This window comes from Neodiprion pinetum, chromosome 4, assembly GCF_021155775.2.
Source record: "Neodiprion pinetum isolate iyNeoPine1 chromosome 4, iyNeoPine1.2, whole genome shotgun sequence".
In the NCBI taxonomy this organism is placed as follows: domain Eukaryota; kingdom Metazoa; phylum Arthropoda; class Insecta; order Hymenoptera; family Diprionidae; genus Neodiprion; species Neodiprion pinetum.
In genome coordinates this window covers 1,664,862-1,685,232 of record NC_060235.2, presented here as the reverse complement: position 1 = coordinate 1,685,232, position 20,371 = coordinate 1,664,862, and the positions used below count along the sequence as shown (strand labels likewise).

Below are 20,371 nucleotides of genomic sequence, written 5' to 3'. Positions count from 1 at the left end.
CAAATCAAATCTGAGACGGAATTTCGTTTTTGAACTCTTTAATGTTGGTTACAGAAAAAACTTTGACCCGTGCTTTTTATTGACTGTTTACTGAACAACTTCACCCACTGCATTAGAAAATAATATCATAAATTTTATCTTCTCCGGTCGAGAAGAGTTATATGTTATTTTTTCGACGAAAATTATTCATCTCAATTAACTTTAACCCCTTCAGTCACAGAAGCCACTATAATGGCACGCGTTTTTTTTTTTGTCATTTTTTTTATGTTACGTCCAGATCCTAAATTTATTTGCATTTTCAGGTAGAAAAGTACTTAAACTTTGGAATAACTGGATTTTTTGTGAATCTGTAATTGTTTATGTAGTTGTAAATGAACATATGCAAAAGAAACCACGTATTTTCGTGAATGTGAATCGTTAGCGGAGAAATTTCGTAATAAACGTCTACTAAAAAATAAACCTTGGTACTCATCGGTTGACAAACAGAGATCTCAGATTGGCCATTAGATTTACAAAATTCAATTTTTAGGGGGGTGGTTTTCACGTTTCTTAGGGGTTGATATAGATAGTATTGGGGGTTGCACCTATTTTCGGCCTAAAATCGTACAGTCTCAGTATGAATATTCCTATAAATCTCATTTAAGAACACTGTCTGAAAAAAAGTTGTCAAGTCACTTGGATTTCACCCCATTTTAGGGTTTTTTTTTTAGTTTTATTAAATTTCTGACCTTAGATTAGCATTCAGCGTCGAAACATACATTGGAAACGTACAATTGTTGCAATTCCGTTCCCAAAAAAACTGAATCACGTGACTGAAAGGGCTTGACACATTTTTCTGGCTTTCCCAATTTTCGACCACTCGACTTTAACCGCAAGATTATACATTCCTGAAGCACGGGATAAAAGTGAACGACATCCAGACTCCGTCGTCATCTCGGCGTTAAACGGAGTTCCTCCACGTGACTCGACTGCAGGCGATACGAAAATGCAAAATCGTTCGGGAGCTGAATACCGGCTAATTGTCAACGGCGGCCTGAGGGTGGAGGGGAAACATTATCGCGTGGAGGCGACAAGCTCGATGCATGAAAATCCCGTCTTCTTCATATTTCCCCTTCATTGATGCCGACATTCGCGCATCCAGATCTCCGAATCGCCGTTCATATATTCCCACCGATAACATTGACCCCCTTTTAACCACCACCTCCCTTGAATACATTCGCCGAAACGTCACCGACTCTGGTTTCTACACCGTTTGTCCCGCGAGCTTTCCGCCCCTTTAAAAGCTTTAAATATTCATTGCCGACCGGTGACTGTGAACTCCGGCCTTTTCGTTTTACCCCCATTTACCGGGGGTGGGGAGCAAAAACCTGCCGGAATCTTTACCCCGTCTCTCTGCCCAGGGGGAAAGAGAGATGAACTTGGGGATTGAAATGCTCGAGGCGATGCGCGAGATGCGTTACTTATTTTCTCCTGCAGTTCGGTCTAGGGAGGAACAAAAAGGATGAAAAAAAAAAAAACCGCGAGCTGAGGGGAATGAAAGGGGGTGAAAAACAAGGGGTGAAAGCAGAGAATGACGGACAAAGACTCGGCATGTTACTCGCCCGTTAACGGTTGCACCGAGATCCTCTCACGCTCTCATTCCATGCCCCCCGAAACGCGAACTCGAGAGAGCTTCGCGTACAAGCTCTTCGCAACCCCCGACACGCTACAATCTAGAGTGTACAGCTTACAGCTTCGACTACGGTCAACGATCGTATAAACGATTTATAAATATGGATGGGGAATTTGCACGAAATAAACACTCGTGCGAAGGGGATGGAGAAAAATTAAGGGGGTAATTACGGCCGAAGAATTGATTTTCGGTTTCTTGCATTTTTTTTACCCTTTCATCCCTCCTCCATTTTTTGTCGTTAATCTCAAAAATGATGTATTTTATTTTGACATAAAGCTATTGAAAAAATCCTACGACAATTTGTCATCATTTGCAAGTAGATTATGCCAGAAAAATCCGTATTCTATGCTACAAATATAAGTGAGAAACCTTGCGCGCAATTAATTTTCACCTTTTTACACTCTGTTAAAATTGCACTCGGTGCATCACTTTGGTACATTTGAATGAAGATCTGATGAGCCAAATTCACTCCAAAGGATGTAAGAGATGCATACATAAAACCACTAGAATTTTTTAAACTCTTCCTGGGTGACAAAAAAAAAATTAACTCAAGTACCCAGGAATTTCCTGAAACTCTTTTGAATGCCCTTTTAACGGATACGAAATATTTTATTGCGCCCAAATGAATTCTTTGTTTGACGAAAATAGTTTTCATTCCCCTTGTGCAAAGAAAGAAAAAGAAAAATTAGTCAAGAGTTTAAAACAGCAAAATTTTATACGTTATTACATGCAGGTATTTTTGTGGATTAAAACAGCTTGCATTTTTTTTCATCCCCAGAAATCTAAATTCTTACGTATACCTAAATCTACAATGCTTCGAATAATGAAAGAAAGAAAAAAAAAGAGACAACAATTGTAAGTTGTGTTAAGAAATAGAAGAGAAATTTCTATCGATGATCGATAATTATGCATAATACGAATGATGAAAACAGGTTTTATCAAATGAATCTATAGCCGGCAATTAATAATCGTCTAATTTGATTTCCCATTATATAAACGCACAGGATCGTTTTGGCATGAAAGTCAGTTTCAAATGGTTTGATTCGAGGTTATCAATAAGTATAGTGATAAAAAATTTACTCTGAAATAAGTAATCCGCGGAGCCGACTTGGCGCAGGATGCAGAAGCTAGTGTATATACATATATATATACACGTATAGAAACGAATGAAATTCAGCGTGTGCCGACAGTCGGCGAGGGTATAACCGATGATATTTTCGCGTGTTTTGGCAACGGAGAATTCGAGTCGCTGTATAATTATACTGTAAGTCGAAGGTATGGGTGTACCTATAATACAATCTGTGTACATATGTGTCTATATGTGTATATACACTATGTATGTATATGTATGTATATAGGCATTACCGTACATAAAGATAAAACGAGAGATTTTATGAAAGCGAGAATAAATAAACTCGGGTCTCTCAGGCCCGTAGCAGTATTTGGGTGGCACGGAAATAACGGGAGGTGTAAGGGGATGAAAATCGGGGGAAGAGGAAACAAACGCGTCCTCGATCGGCGGGGGCAGTCGAGGCGGGCATCGGGACGCCGCCAAGGCTAATCGATTTTCCTTCCTCCCTGTTTGCATAAGTTATAAACTTGCGTGGAGTTGAGCCCTTCTGACTTCCGCGCGTCCTCTGCCCTTGGCGTTTCGGAAATATTGCGCGTTATCTGCAGAGATAAATTTATCCAAGATAATGATCATTTCGGATATAATAACCTTATCTACAACCTAATCCTAGACATAATACGTGTTTGCATAATTTATATAATTTGTGTGAAATTGAGCCCTTCTGACTTCCGCGTCCCCTCGATGATTCGAGAAATGATTTGCATTTTCTGTAAAGATAAGTTTATTCGAAATAATGACTATTTCCGGTATAATAACCTCATCTGTTATCTAATCGGAGAGATAATATGTATTTTCAGAAGTTATAAACTTGCGTGGAGTTGAACCCTTCTGACCCCCGTGTGTCATCTGCTCTGAGAGTTTTGAGCAATGTGGTGGGTTATCTGTAGAGATGAATTGACCTAAAATAAAGATCATTTCGGATATATCGACCTCATATCTACTTAATTACAGAGATCATACGAGTGGAAGTTCATATTTCATCTTAATTTTATAGTTAAATATTCTTTTCATATTCATATTGATCTTTTTCTCGGGTATAAAAGTCAAGTAATTGATTGCTAAACAGGTTTATTCCGAAAGACTGAACAAATCTCAGCAGGAAGTTGTTGTACTTAAAAAATGAGCCACTGCTTGAGTCGGACAAGTATTTTTTTACTCATTAAACTAAATTTTCTTTAGAACACGTACACCGTGTGTGATGAATTTTAATACCACCAAATTTTTTTCACCTCAACGGTTCTCGTTTTTTGGTGATATTAATAATCTATCCTTTTTATCGTTAAGATTTTGACTATCTGGATAAAAATGTGACAATAATCTTGTATCTGTTACGTAGAGATTCTTGCACGAGTAAACATCTTTCTCATCTTGTCTAGATCAAGTCTTGTGCGAATCGTCTTATCTGCACTTTGAACGCCAATCAGGGATCAGTTGAGGCGATCCCCCGTTTCAAAAGCCATGAAATAAATTCCCATATCGCACCCCGAAGCTCCGCATTGCGCAGGTGTGTCTAAAAAAATGTGACTCGGCGGCTCTGAGGGCGTAAATTAGTCATAGACTAAAATCTCGGGGGGGTAGTTTTTTTCGTCCCCAATGTGAAACTTTTTCGTTATGCCTTATTCACGATTTTGCCCGCATATACTATGCATAGTAGCTACAGGCATACGAACGGGAAGTATCTTGCCGACAAAATCGCCGTCATGTAATAGTCATTTTTCAAACTCTTCATCCCTTCTTCTTTGAGGGATGACGAAAATGTGTAAATGCGAAAACTCACGGTTACGTGACTCGCCGCCAATCCGGCTTATCCTGACTCACGTAGATTTATTCCCGTCAACTTTGCTGACGCCAAGGCTTTCTGTAGGTGCTCTGAAAAATCTCGGTAAACGTGGTTTTCGGGTGGGGTTGAAATTACGAATTTTTTGGTGGTGGAACTTAAAGTAAAGAAATCAAGCGCACGAAACATCAAAGTTTCGAATGGTCGGAAACTCGACGCTCAAAGCTCAGAAAGGACAAAATGCCAAAAGGGCGTAATTCTGACAAGTCAAAGTTGAAAAACTGCAGAAGTGAGAAAATTTGAAAATCTGAAACATTGAAATTCCAAGTGATCGAAGATTTTCAGGCTTGTCAATTCCTCGCTTGGTGAAATTTCACCACTTTGATCCTTCTTTTTTTCGGATGTTCGATATTTTTATGTTCGTAATCCTGGTCATTTTAATTTTCGGGTCTTATGATTTTTAACACTCACTCGTTGATTAAATTATGCTGCCTGAGTATATTTTAATTCACCGAATTTTACTCCATCGAAACTTTACTTTTCGGATCTGTGCTCTACTGTAACTTGAATTTTTGGAATCTTGCATTTCGGAACTTTGAGCCGTCGACTTTTCGACAATTCAAAACTATGTTGTTTCTTCAAAGTTTGATTTCTTTATTTCGAGTTTCGCCAATAAATAATTCGGAATTAGGCGCTTTCGGAACTTTTCAAATTCGGAATTTCAAAACCACTCTGTAGTTTTAACATTTTCAATTACCGTCTCCCGGAGCACTTCAAAAGCATTCCAATTTAAGGATTAATCGTCGTAATTCCCAGCGCTTTCAACTTTTTCAAACTTTGATTAAAAACAAAAAAAGAAAAAAAACAAAAGGTTTCAGAAATATATTTCGCGCTGTAAAATTTTTTCCACAATACCGTCCATCCGACTTTACTTGTAGGAAAGAAGAACAAACGCTCGGTTTTGCCAGTGTGCATTTGGTTTAAAATTAACCCCCGACTGGTACGGAAACGCCAGCGGCGATATCGGGAACCAGATTTCTCTTTTCAAAGTTCAATTAAAATTTCAAACAAAAGTCCCACCCCTCTCCGATACTCGTTTCTATCGTCGATACGCTGCCACCGCACATCAAATCTGGAGTCACGAAGCCGAGGGGATCGAGGCAGGCGGCTAACCACGCGGTGTCTACGTGCGGGATAGAGCGAATTTTCGAGTGGGATAAAAGGGCGGAAGCGGGGGAGAGGGGGTTAAAAAGGGGGGCAAAGGGGGGGGGGGGGGGAGCCTTTTTATCTCGGTGATTTGCATTCTCTGACATCCGCCTAGCTCTGCACATCCAAGGCCACGCCATTTTCCATCCGCAATTTACCATCTCTGCTCTCTGCACTTCGCTTCTCCTACATATGTATATGTATGTGTATCTCTGTACTTGCGGATATAGTTTTTTATTACGTGTATGAGCTTATGTTACATGTATGTATATATATATATGTATAGGTGTAATAACGTAATACCTTACTTTTCGACCGATCAGATTCTTTCGTATAATCGTCATCCTTTCATTTTTATACGATATAACAAGTTTGACGAAGTTTTTCGCTACAAAAAATTGTACTACGATATGTTGAGAAAATTGTCATCTCCTCAATTTTTTTTTTTTTTTTCTATCATTTATTCCCGACACTACATTACGAATATGACGTAGGAGAGTTATTGTATGATGAATTTTTTTTTGTTTCAACCACTTTTAAAAAATTTCTATCGAACGTAAAGAGAAAAAGGTGAAAGGTCGACGAAGAATGGGGAAAATTGCGAATGAAAATAAAATACACAAATATCAGGTAAATTTATCAAAAGTTTTCAAAATTTACAACGTGCGTATATCGCAGTTTCGCGAGCTTGACGTTTCGTGCAGCTTAGCAAAATCGACGATCAAACGGGAAAGAACAACAACAAGAACTTGCAGCTTTCTTTCGAAGGTTAAGGCTTTCGTGCAACGGCAGCCGCCTAACGTGGGATAAGAATCATTTCCAACTCTTAATCTGACCCACATTTCTCACTGCAGCGGGCACTTCCTACCTACGTAATTAATATTACGCCTGTAACTTGTGTGCGTATATATATACATATATATATCTATATATATATATATATGTGTATACGTATACTTGTACCTATACATGTATAAGTTTGAATAACAGATTCACGCAACCCTCGTTCACCGGGTACTGCTAACTCTTAACAATAATCATTATTACTTATACTTCCACCATTTGCACACGCCTTTCATTATTGTTATTATCATTATTATTATTATTATCATCATATCGTCCATGAATATTATACGTGCGTGCGTGCAGGTGAAATTTTTCAATCTCTTTCCGTGTACGCTTTTCATCGTTCGCGATTTACCTCGCCTAACCGATTAACCGAGCACGTTACCAACAGTTTTTTTGCAATTTTCTTCTTTGTTTTATCCGCGTTTTTTTTTCTTTCTTTTTTTTTTTTTTTTTTTCATCAACCCTCGTTTGATTCGTATCGCCGAACTTTGGATCGTTTTTAGTTTCCTCGAAGGAGAAAAAAAAATTTCGCAACACCGTATAAATTTCCGCTTTAAAATATTCCCGCGTGTAAAATTGTTCTCTCAAAAGCTCAATATTTTGCCTCAATAAAATTTTTTAGACCATCTTCTCCGGACCATCGGAATTTAGTTTTTCTTCTCTTTGGAGACTTTTTTTCATTCTCATTGGTTATCTTTGCCGATGGATCTGGAAAGGTTAGAATAGTTTTCTTACCTTCGGTCGGACGAGTTGGATCGTTTTTTCGCACTTCCGAGCTCGATCCCATCGTTATTCCCGTTTTTGCTTATGCGTAGAAAAAAAAAAAAAAGAAAAGAAAAAAACTCCACGAGCCTTTTGTCGTCTGCAAGATCTCGGATGTTTGTCGAGAAAACTTTCACCGCAACGCCGATATACGGCTAAGGCTTTTGAGAAAACTTTCTTTCGAATCCTCCCCCCTCCCCCACCCCCCCGCTACGTTTCTCCGTTTTTTGAAGGATTATGTTTATTATTAAAGACGGAATATTTGTAATTTCAAAGAGCAGAGTTGGTAAATTTTTGCGCGTGTGTTTTTTTCTTCTTGAAGAAAAATAATCAGACAAAGCGAATCTAATTCGTGTCGAGCAGATATAAAAGTGAAATTTGAATTTACGCATGCCTAGTTTTAATCTGAATTCATCGCGATATAGTTGGGCGAAGGAAAGGAGATCGAGTTTATTCAATTATACCATCGAGAAAAATGAAAGCAAAGTATAGAAATGGGTGGAAGTGGGAAGTGGTGGGGGTGGTGGTTTAATCTTGCGCGATACTCGGAACCGTTTTGAACTCTCAGTTTTTAGCAGCGGTAGAGGTAATCTCATGATTCATGAAGGACAAACTTTTTGCCTGCCTCCTCGTTGAATCGCTCTCAGTTCGTTTTCATCACTCCCTCCGGTCCTGCAGCTCCCTCCGTTACACGCTTCATACGCGACGATCCCATGCAACCCACTGAAAATCCGTGAAAGAAAAAGCAAAGAGCAAAAAACAAAAAAAAAAGAAAAACAATGGTCGCCCCATCTTTCAGTACCAATAATGTTGATTGCATTTTTTTTTTTTTTTCTCTCGGAAGCTTGTAAAAAGCTTCCCGCATATTATACCTGGTCCTTTACCTTTCCTCCGTGCACGTGTTATTCGTATCCCTTTTTTTTTTTTTTTCTATGTGGGACGATGACGTTTTTCAACGGTAAATAAACTCTGCGATATAAACTCGCCTCGGGGGTGAAGATATCTAATGTAATTCTCCTGAGATCCTCTGCTTTTTGTTTTTTTTTTTGCTTTTATTTTCATCCCAGGAAAAAAAACTTTCTCCACTCTTTAAATGAAAATATACGGATCTTCTTGTCCGTTGTTGTAATACTTGGATGAGGATTGATGGAGCTTTTATTTTTCCGTAACAGAGAAAATCCGGAAAAACGTGTTTTCACAAGTTATCGCTACGGATAAAATTTAACTTTGAGATTGTGGAAAAATACTCCGTCGTGTGTGAATAATTATTTCAATCGAATTGCTACTTTTGAGGTATAAAATTTTATTCGAAGAACGACGAAAAAATTCACCTACAATTTTTAAATCCGTTCGCGATTTCTTTTTGTACACGTTTTTTCAACACGTGTTGCAATTGTCGAAACTAAACGCGGTCGGATTAAAAACCGATCAAATTTGAATTATCAAAAACGGATACGTGTTTTTTTTTTTTTTTGTTTTTTTTTCTCTCACTTTTTGTCATCCATTTCGAATAGGCGAAATCGGGGCTTTCGCAAAAATAGAGAAAAAAAAGGAAAAAAAAAAAGGCGGTGATCGAGGACTCGGGACAATTATCCAGGTGTTTGAGTATCCAGCAAAGCGCGATAAGGACCGTAAGACAAGACTGCGGGAGAATCGTCGGGGTGCCTAAAAAGCGTCCTTCGTAGTTTTCGACTCGCGTTTAAATCCGCGATCGTACGACAACCTTGGCCTTTTTATATACTTGTGTGTTTCACTCCCGCTTATACGTAGTACGTATAGATTGTACAGCGAGCGTAGTTACCCAGGTCATTAGGATCATTATTTAATCGATGCGAGTCGCTTAGGCGGCGTCAGGGACGCTCTGCCGGTTGGTGCAGGGTGGAAAGTCTGAAAGCGGGTCGATCCCCGCAGAAATTTAACCACCCTCCCCCTCCCTCCTTTACCTCCCTCACCCCATCCCCCACCGCCTACTTCTCCGATTTATACTAGACTTCCCAGAGCCGATTACGCGGATACTCAGATACTCGGATATTCGTGGATTTCTCTCCCCGCCAGCCATTTCGGGGTATCGAACAACCCTCGATGATCCACCAAACCGAGGGTATATATACGTTATACGTATAGTTCGATAATAACCCTGATCGTTATTCCGACAACGTTTCAATTTCAAATTTTACACGGGGGTAGACAAAATTTATACCGGATTTATTATTAATTATTTAGACGGTCATTGAAATTCTGTAATTGACTCCCTTTGTCTCTTTCTTTTTTTTTTTACTTATTTCACCCCATGTTTCGATAGATCGCATCGAATTTTAATTGTAAACGATTTTTGCAATTAAGGTGGAATAAGAAATTTTTAAAGGGCAATTTAGTTTCACGGACAACCCTCGAAATACAGGAATATTAAAAATATAGTCATAACCGTTTTCTATCGGTCAATTTTTCCAAGTAGTTATTTCGTCAAGATAACGTCTCCGTGCTTTCTGTTCCAGTGTATCAACTCCTCGACGAACTCGGGGGTTACATGCCACCCCGTAGAATGGCACCCTCGGACATCACCCCTCTGGTCGCATCCCTCCTGAGGGTCAACGGAGCGCCCTTGTTCGATGTTTACGTAGACGTTGAGCCCTACGATCACACGAGACGCGCCGTCTTTCTCGACCTCCCGACGAAATCCGAGGTGAACACCTTCTACGAACGGCAGGTAAGATTAGAGATAAACGCCGAGAACTCGTTTACTTTTCAGGGATTTTTTTTTTCAGAAAATTTTTCCGTAACTCGGGGAATTTCCTGACGAATGAAATTTTCGTTCTTTTTTTTTTTTTTTTTTTTTTTTTTTTTTTTTTTTTTTTTTTTTTTTTTTATGAAACATTTTATTCGACGCACAAGTCAAAATATAAAATATTTTCGTATCTTCGTAGTAACACTGTTCAAGTTTGCGATTAATGGAAAATCATCTCTTCGATACATGATCTATGAATATTGAAAAATTGTTTGGAAAAAACTTGGGATGTTCTTGGAATTCGGGGTCCTGGTTTTAGTAGACATCCTGGTTAATTCTATCACAAGATGAATCACGTGTTAAAGAAGAAAGAAAAGAACAGAAACAGAATCGCTATGAATAGGATGAAAGTTTTTTTTTTTTAATTGTGGAAAATAAGTGAAAATTGACTCAAATGTTGTCTTGAAAATTCAAGGAAGGAGAAACATTGATGAACTTGTTTTTACCTACGTTATGAATAAGCTTAATTGGCGGCTGGAAAAATGAGCGATTAATTAACCGATCACTCCTATATAATTAAGGGTAAAGTGGAATTCGGTTACTTCGTACTTTGCAACTTGCATATATATATATATATATATATATATATATATATATATATATATAGGCAAGAGAAAGGTAACGTAATTTAAAAATTTTATTTTACGTTTTTACTTTCCATTAACCCCGAGCCCACAGCAGGCTAATTAGAGGTATAAGTGTCTGCGAAGTTTCGAGGACGAGTGGCTTCGCAATTTGCGAATCTCGTGCGGCTTTCGAGAAAATTAGTGCAGAGCCTCCGGTTTTAATCCATTCTGCTTCGGGGGAGAGCGATTTTCGATGTGATTTAACCGTTTGAAATTGCGCCGTTGAAAAAGAAAAAAAAAAAAAAACAAAACAAAGCAATAAAGATCGAGGTTTAGCGGAAAACGTTCGAGTCTGATTAGCCGTTTAAACTATCGTTAGAGACTTTAATTGTAGCGTAATGATATTTACGCTCTCCGTTACTCTTGTTTTCTTTTCTTAGATCGTTAAGCTTTATCTGTATCGTGTGATTACGATGGCTGTAATTCGATAATACAAACGTTTGAAAACGAGTATCTGACTAAACGTACTAAAGTTTGGATTAAAAATAAAAAAAAAAAAAAAAAACTTGCGACGGAAGGAAATATGGTTAAATTAAATTAAGTTATCAAAATGAAATAAATGAAATTTGAAACGGATTCTGTACGTCACAAATGCGTTACCGTGTTTGTACACAGAGGGAATAATTTCTCTCAGAGAAAGAAGGTGTTCGGGTATTAAGCGGGAATAAGCTAGAATGGTAAATTAATTCAATTGTTTATCAAGCAACAATGATAATCGTACGCTCTGCCCGGCGTGAAATGGGATGTGACAAGTGTGTGTTTTGATGAAAAAAAGCTCTCGCGTTATTGTTCAGGACACACGCGCGTATTAGCCGGAAATAACGAAAAAACACAGACGGAACAAAAAATGTTGCGCGAAAGAGTGAAACAAAAAATTAAAAAGAAAAAAGAAAAAAAAAAAAAAAGAAAAAACGATGCGAAAACAGCGGGGAAGCGGAAAGGCAAAAGGAAGGAAAAAAAAATAAATAAAAAGAATAATGACAATCGGCTTCAGGCTCGAAGATAAATCTAAAAAGGTATCGCTGCTTGTATTATACAATATGTATATATATGTATATGTTATGTATATACATTGTGTATACCTATGTATAGTATTGTATAATATATAATATAGAACGAGAAGCCCGTTCAGGGTTACGGATGAAGGAGCATGAGGATATACATTTCTTTTTTTCACTTTCCCTTTTCCCTGTTCTTCTTCACCCATGGCAATATGCGGGAACGCGTATTTGTGTTTTCAATATATCTATTATATATATATATATACATATATGCGTGGGTGTGAGCGTATCTATGCGGAAACCATTGCGTAATCCAGATACGGGTGAAAAATGAAGTGTTACATGACAGAAAAAAGGCTTTTTCAATTTCGAACGGATTTCCTAGCGGAGAATCATTCGGTACCGAAACGAATATCGCGGGTCAGACGTGAGTAGATTGCGTTGTGCGGTGAGAGATGTTTTTTTTTTTTTTTCTTTCTCTCTTCTTCTTCATCCTCTTTTTCTTCTCTCAATTTTTATCTCATCCGGATCGTTTTCCCGTGCCGCATATTTTTCACTTCGTCTCATCGATTTGATTTTTCTGGGGGTAGTCAAGTATTATCTGTTGACCGTGCGAAAATTCAAAACAATTTCCCAGAGATAGAGAAAAGATTCGTTTTTCATTTTGTAGAATGAGAGAATTGAAGGAGGTTGCAAGTGCCTGTAATAAAAAAATTGGAAAAACGGTGAAAAACTGATGTTACTTGTTCTGTGGAATTTATTTTTTGAAAAATAATGTTTTCATCCTATTTTGATTCTCCTCTTCGACGGATTGGGTTAAGATTCCGAATTTGAAAAGTTCCGAGAGCGCCGTGTTTTGTAATATTTGGTGGCGGAACTTGAAATAAAGAAATTGGTTCAAAGCTCCGAAAAGCAAGATTCCGAAAATGAGAGAGACCAGGATTACGAACGTAAAAATATCGAAAATCCAAATCGAATAAAGATCAAAGTGGTAAAAATTTCACCAAGCCACAAATAAATTCACAGAATTCTCTTTTTCGCACTTTCGGAACTTTGACTTGTCGCCTTTTTGTCCTTTCGGAAGTTTTCAAACTTGTCATTTCAACCCCGCTCCCTCTTTAATTGCGTATCTCTATTTATTTACTAAACGCGCAACCCGCATGATGCGTATCGAGTCGATCAACGCGTGTCTAAGAGCTTTCGGGAAAACTGAGGTGAACGAAAAGCACGCGGTGAGGGACGATCCTGCGGGCGATCTTGAAATGGAAGTTAGCTGCAAGAGCCCGCGGTGTTCGGTGAATTCACTTCGCTCGGTTTTCCGTTATTCGAGTAAATTCGAAGCTCGCCTTGCGTCCGCAGCCCTTTCCGACCCTCTCTCGCCGTCACACGCAAACATACCCGAAGACAAATCTGTGCACATTTTCACGTATGCGTGTGCCGTACGTACAACACGAGATTCCGAGCTTCCGAGCTTCCGAGCTTCTTGACTCCTCGACTCTCTCCCTGCAGAAAAGACGGAGGATCTCCAATCCCGTGAGGGAAAAGCTTCTATCCTCGAGCCAATAAATCTTTCAATACCTGACCAAGTTATACCTTGTATAACGTGCTTGCGAAAGTATACGTCTGCAACATGAAGGCGATGCATCGATCGGGAATGAAAACTATGCACGAACTCTGTACGTCGGTACATATGTATTTTTCATGTACGTTATTCCAGCCTCCCATCTTGACAACATTGATATTTTCAAAGACCGTTAGTTAGTAAATCGTTGACGAAGATTCGCAAATCGTACTTTATCGTTCGTAAAGTCTCGTTATCAGAATTACGATCTTGTAAACCAATTGAAATATCTTTACGTGCCAATTGTATCAACGACGTCGGATCTCTTCAATTCTATGCTATTACTCATTCTCGACGTTATTCGGAAAACTGTATTTTTTCTTTTTTACCATCCAAGTCTGACCCAAGACGTCATCGATACGCATGGCGCTTAAAAAATTCCAATTCGTTTCCAAACTCGTGATTCTGTTCACGGAACATTACCATCGATCAAATACGATGTACGAATCTTTCATCAACGAGTCACCAACCAATCGAAACTCAACAACAGGATTTTTGAAATTTTATTCAACGATGATGATTTTTTTGGTTTGTATTTTTTTTTTTTTTTGGCTTACGAATCTTCACCTACGATTCTGAAGAAAATGCAAAATGTGTGTGTGTGTGTGTGTGTGATAAACTTCTTGCAAGTACAAAAGTAGTCTTCCTAAACTTTCCGCAACTTTGTTACAACGGGATATTTCCAGCGGATTATAACGTCTTCAAAAAATTTCTTTACATCTCGTTTCATCCCCAACGGCTATGTGAAAATGTAGTACAAAACATTGACCCTGTTCTTTTCAATTTTCGAAACTTTTCCACTTCTCATTCGAAATGATGCATAATATTTTGTTTCGAGCAACGGACCTCCGGGGGCTCGTTGATCTAGGCGTGCGTAGGTGGTAGAGCAACGATGAACGGGATATTATGCCGACACCGTTTCTCTGTCTATGCTCGGGAGGATCGAGCAGTCCGTGAATAAGAGATATTCGCAAGTAGCCGCACGTTGCTTTATGTATACATATACATATATGTATTCGCGATGATTAGTAAGATTCGAGGTTAACGATCCTAGAGGATTAAGGGTAATTTTTCAAAATTTCCTCCAGTTATTTATTTTATCGACATTCTTACATCTGACTGAAGAGAGCAATATTTAGATGAAACATTCGATTTTTTCTTTTAGTATCTAAGGTTTGTCAAAAAAAAAAAAAAATACCACACAAATTAGTTTTTGTTGTAATGATTATTTCCGTCAATTTTTCGTGTTCGAGAACGTAGAACTTACGATCAAAATCATGAGTACATTAGAAATCATTGACCTCCTTACAATACTACAATAGTATAAAAACTAGAGCCTATCGTAATTAATAATCGTAATTTCATTCGTAAATTCTACGTTCTCAAACAAGAAAATTGACGGGAAAAAAACCGCATTATGTGTGTACATCGTACATACTGTAAGGCGTGCCTCAAATCTTCGTGTGTGGATTTATATTCGCACACACATACATATATATACATATATATATATATTATATTATATAGGTGTGCATCGTATAACGTAGCGCGGACTCTTCGCGTTTCTGCAGTGCGTCCATAATTCCGACGACCCATTTCGAAAGTTACGGATAATTTAACACCGCGCGTAACGGCAAAATATTCTGCACTGTTGGGGTCGTAAAATTTAGTTACATTTTATAGGTGCAAGACTTTTGCGAAAGCTTGTTCAAGCTTGGTGTAAGCTTGCTGAAACGCGATTTAGTCGTGTTTTTGTTATTTTCTTTTCGTATTACACATTTGCCTGCGTTTTAATTCGATAGTTACGGAGAAATATCGTCTAAACCGATTACGGCTATTCCGCGGCAGCGTCAACAGAGGTAGTCGTAAAATCGTTTTTATACAACCCGAGCATGTTTTACGCGTTTTTTCACGCGTGTTTTCCGTACACGAATCATCCGTTTCTGTGATCGTAGAGTCAGCCTGCCAATGCGCATGCGCGGAGGAGTTAAAAGCGGTCTTTTCCGTACTCCGCGCATGCGCCGTCGCGAAAAAGTCTGACATTACGCGATCCTGACCTCAAATTGAATTTGAACTGAAGTTACACTTTATCACTGGAATAACACTGAAATCGAAAAGATTTCTCGCTCTACTGAAATTATACTGAATTTTAAATTCATACTTGTAACTGAAATCATACTTGAAATCTACTGAAATTAAATAATGCGTAAATATTTTATGCAAAAAAAAAAAGAAACCAAATTCACAACTACACCAAAGAATTTAGCGTAATTTAAGCGATGACCTGAAATATTGCTCTAATATCACTGATTCTGGGATCCACGGAAAAAACACTTTAATAACACGGTGGAATCGAATCCGCCATGGTTTGCAATATTCGTCTTCGGCGCACCTACGACTAATATTGCAAACTTACGCTCGGCTGGAAAAGATGAAGTTTGCCTCCTTGTTACGTAATATACTAATTCTTATTTCCTTTTGTTCTTTTTCTGCTTCGCGAGATCAATCAAAGATACGTGAATATAAATGAACTGCGAAGCTCGCACAATTTCAAATCGAAAAACACGCTTCACTGCCGGGGTGAAGATTGACTTCTTTAGTGGCGAAGGTCGTTTGGGCAATTTTTCAACCCCCTGTCTGCGTCATCGTGACGAAGGAGGAAGAAAAAAAGAAAATGGAAAAGAGGAAAATAATATAGAAAAAAAAAAAAAATAAAAAATAAAAGACAAATCGACACTCACTCATATTACGCGAGCCACATCGGCTGCACGGCCATCACGTCACGCCGACGTGGGAAAATTAGACCGGGGAAAAATTTGGTGTAAAATTTGATGAAGGGTCTGTCAAGAAACGTGGAGAGAAAAATGAAACCGGAAGGGAAACGAAGTAATCAAGTTACAAAAACGATGCTTTCTTGTGCCTGTATTATTTTCCGAAGATATTCGAGTCAATTTTGTAAAATAGACAAAGAACGATCAACGAACTTGTCAGTTGTACGATCAGTTGTAAGATGTGCGGCGAGGAAGAAGAGGACAAACTCGAGGGTATTAATATATTTGCCAGTAATTCATTTAAATTTTCCATCTCGTTTAAACGATGATGAATGAAGTCACCGCCAGCTGACTTCCGATTAAAAAATAGAAGGCGGCTTCGCTTTGTTCACCTCATTGTCAGAGCTTTGGTAAAATGGAGAGAAAGTGCGGTAAAGAGGCGAAAAAACAAGGAATGAAAAAAGGAACGAAACGGAGAGAGCTAGGAGGGTTGGGATAGATCAGATAAAATAAAGAACGCCGGAACGAAGAGAGAGAGAGAGAGATCGAGAGAGTGGGGAGGGGGAGGGGAAAAAATCACTATTTAAACACTGCGGATGAATCGTAGACAGAGACAAAGAAAAAGAGTGGACGTAACGCGAACCGACGAATCGATGCTTCTCGCGTTGCCTGCTTGCTCAGCTCGGATTTTTGTTGCTCCGTATAGTAGAACGTAACGAGTAGACATATAAATTCTGATACCTACCTGCTTGCACGAAGACCGAATGCCTACGGAAATAGATTTCCCGTGTAATTTGATTTATTGAGGTGATTCGATCCGAATTATGCGGAGGAAATTACGTGAAATCATTTTCCATGTCACTGAGGGAGAGAGAAATTCATTGATAATGCAACGATTACTCGATCCTAGAGAAATAATTTACCCTTTTTTAATTCGTGAAAGTTTGCCTGTTGCCGAGAAATGTCTCGTTTTTTTTTGTCTGCGATATTGTTACGCTACGGGTCTGGAATAATTTCTTTAAATCGATTCGATTTTTATTGATTTTCTTCAATCGTCCAACACCGTTGTATCTGTTTGGATATGACGATGTCGTTTCATTCGCGCAATTGTAGGACGATGTGTCATCGGAAAATTGGCAATATTCACTGTTAATAAAATCATAATATTACTTGATATATTCCAAATGTTTCATCGCGCAGTCGTTTTCTCAGAGATTTAAACCTCGAGTTAATGAATTTTGATTTTGGTGTCTCCTTTTTTTTTTTTCTTTTACTGTAACACAGCCCTACAAATTTTTTTCGAAAAACTGATAAATCAATAAGGAAGTATATTTTATGACGTATTTCGACGCACCGAATGCGATGGCGTTTCCCATTTTCCCATCTGTATAATTCGGCGCGAAACAATTAAGAATTCGCATCGAGCGTAGCGCGTTTATCCCGATTCCGCATCATCGCTGCGGAATAACCTTTGCTAAATAAGATATACGAGAGGAACGCCGTCGCCGTCGGGGTTAGAAATCGGCGCCGCAGGACATCCAGGAGCCGGTTAAATCCTGGGGATGGGGCGTCGTTTTCTGGCCTCGGGCCAAGATCAGCTCCGCTACTGACACCGAGGAAATTCATCCTCATTCCGAGGGCGGTTTCGCAGGGCGAAAACTTTCGCGACATCCGGACGCGAGCATAATCGACGAAGTGGGAATCAACGCGCGATGCTCGGGGGGGAAATTAGACCTCGGGGTGAAGTTTTTTCGTCGATTAAAGAAGTTCCTTGTCCGAAAATACGCATCTTTTTATTTCATTCTATCGCCAGATTGTCGCATGTTGATTGTTTTATTTTTTTATTTTTTGATATCGTGTTAAAATAATTGTTAGACTCATTTTTCTCAAAAGACTGTTTTCCACAAAGTCACTGAAACGGATTTTTCTCTCGTTTCCGTAGTTGACAATTTATCGCAAAATTGTTGATCCTAACGCAATATACACTGCGCAATAAAGATTTTAATAAATTTGATCCAGTGAATTTGCAAAAAAATAAGAGTCTTCTGAACAAAATAAAACAATCTATTAGAGTTTCAATAATTTTCAAACGATTCAAAACGAAGCATCGACTTTTTCTTTATAGCTTTTATTAATAATTTCTCTACTTCCGATTTTTGTATTTTTAACAACATCTTCGCAGTTTGTGAATATATAATTATATCTATATATTATATGATATACATATATATATATATATATGAATGTCTGGTGATGAAATTAATAAAAAGTGTCATTTTTTGCCTAGCCAAGGCTCTTTAAATTAAATTGTGAAGTTCCTTTTTTTCCTTCTTTTGGGAAGCGTAATTTTTCTTTCGAACCTTTCGCCGTAGCTTCTTTTTTCCCGTCGGCATAAACTATACGTATTACAGCCCTCCAACTTTGTCTTTCGTCTCGTCGTATAAATCAACCCCTTTGAATATTCGGCTTGTTTCAGGTTTTATAACGAATATTTTATACGTGTTACAGAAATGGCTGCAGGACAATTTCTTACCGAGCGACGAGCTGAAAATGCAGGGTAACAACGTCGTCGAGAGTAAAGCCTACACGTTTATAAAGGCAAGTATTCATTTAATAATATATCGGAAATTTATCCACATTCGTCATATTACGTATAAATGTCTTAGATCTTTTCCGCAAATCAGATAAATTTACAACTTTCACTGTAAATCATATTTGTCAATTTTTCTTTTTTTCTTTCTATTCCGTTCTTGATCCTGTTGCTATTCTTTTTTGCTTATTTTCTTCTTCTTCTTTTTTTTTTTTTCTTTCTTTTTTTATTTACTCGTATAGACGCGAGTTTGGATTCGTCGTAGATTTTTACGACTTCGGTATCAGACCGCCTTCCTCTTCTCTTGGCTGGGCTTTTGGCCAAACCTCCATCTCTGGCATCTAACCTTTTCCCTTAGAAATCTCTACCACATATTAAGCTATAAATCCAGGACCCTGCATGTAGCTGGCAATAAATAATATCCTCTCTAGTTTTTATACCGACATATTACTAACGATGCACGTGTATGTTTATATTATATATAACATATACATGTTTTTTACCGTTTTACACTAATTTTTCTCATTTACGATTCTTCTTATCCCTGATTTCACCTCGATAAATTATTCATACCATGTTAAATTATAATCGTCAAGTTTTAAAAAATATTAATAACATTTCAGTTGCGAAAATTTAATGCTTGTGCAACGATAAATTGACGTTGAAGCCTTATTTAACTAAAAAAAGTAGAGTAAATTGAACAAACTGATTTTGCGTTGCAATTACCAAAAAAGGATCGACAACATTGCAAAATGGTTAAGCGTACCTCGTTTTTCGTAATCCCAACAATATTCATTAACAGTTTTTATTTTCAACGATACCTGTTTTAATCTATTCTTCTATTTACTATAAGAAATGAAATTTTTCTCAGCGAACTCCTCGCGTCGTAGAAAGTGTGTATATACGTCTGTGTAATTTCTGTGCCATTGCACATTATCTTTTTTTTACCGTATAAAGAAGGAGCTGAAAGCAAAGGAGGGATATGCAGGTGAATTCTAGTTTTCTTTTTGATTCACGGTGAAATCCGGGCTGCAAGACGAGAGTTGTAAGCTCAACACGCGATCAAACGAACCCGTTTTCCTCAGCCGTATTCCACACACGCTTCAATCTAGCTCTTCATAATTGCTCACTTTTTGCGGTTCTCTCCTTTTCCCTTTTCCTTTGCTTGCTCTTTGAACCCGCGAGGAGGTGATTATTTTCTACCAAGTGACGACGTGCGTACCGATTAAAGAATAAAAAAATTTCATCCTTGTACAACCCGGTAAAAAAATTAGCGGTCAAGATTTTTGCCTTGCACAAAACCAAGAAAAAAAAAAAAAAAAAAACAAAACAAACAACACGAGCGATTCATGTTGGATACTTTTTTAATAACGGACGAAGCAGAGTAAAATTAAACGTTGCGAAACGACACAATTAATCGAGTGGAAATTATCAGGGAAGCTGTAGTTTTTTTTTCTGTTATTTCTTGTCGACTGAAACTTTTTCACGGCGCGTCTTTTAATTTCTAGTCATTTCGAAAATCGATCGAAGGTGCTTGGAAGCCGAGTTAGTTTCGAACTCTGAGGTATAATGCCTGCCC

General features: G+C 38.1%; 1 protein-coding gene across 1 annotated transcript in view; it reads left to right on the top strand.

Annotated features, from left to right (window-relative positions):
• LOC124217229 (neprilysin-1) overlaps positions 1-20,371 on the top strand; it is a 51,062-nt gene that overhangs the window by 18,097 nt on the left and 12,594 nt on the right. The window contains exons 5-6 of the mRNA XM_069134997.1: positions 9,894-10,105; positions 18,711-18,800. Coding sequence (XP_068991098.1) covers positions 9,894-10,105; positions 18,711-18,800 — 302 coding nt within the window. The remainder of the gene's footprint in view (positions 1-9,893; positions 10,106-18,710; positions 18,801-20,371) is intronic.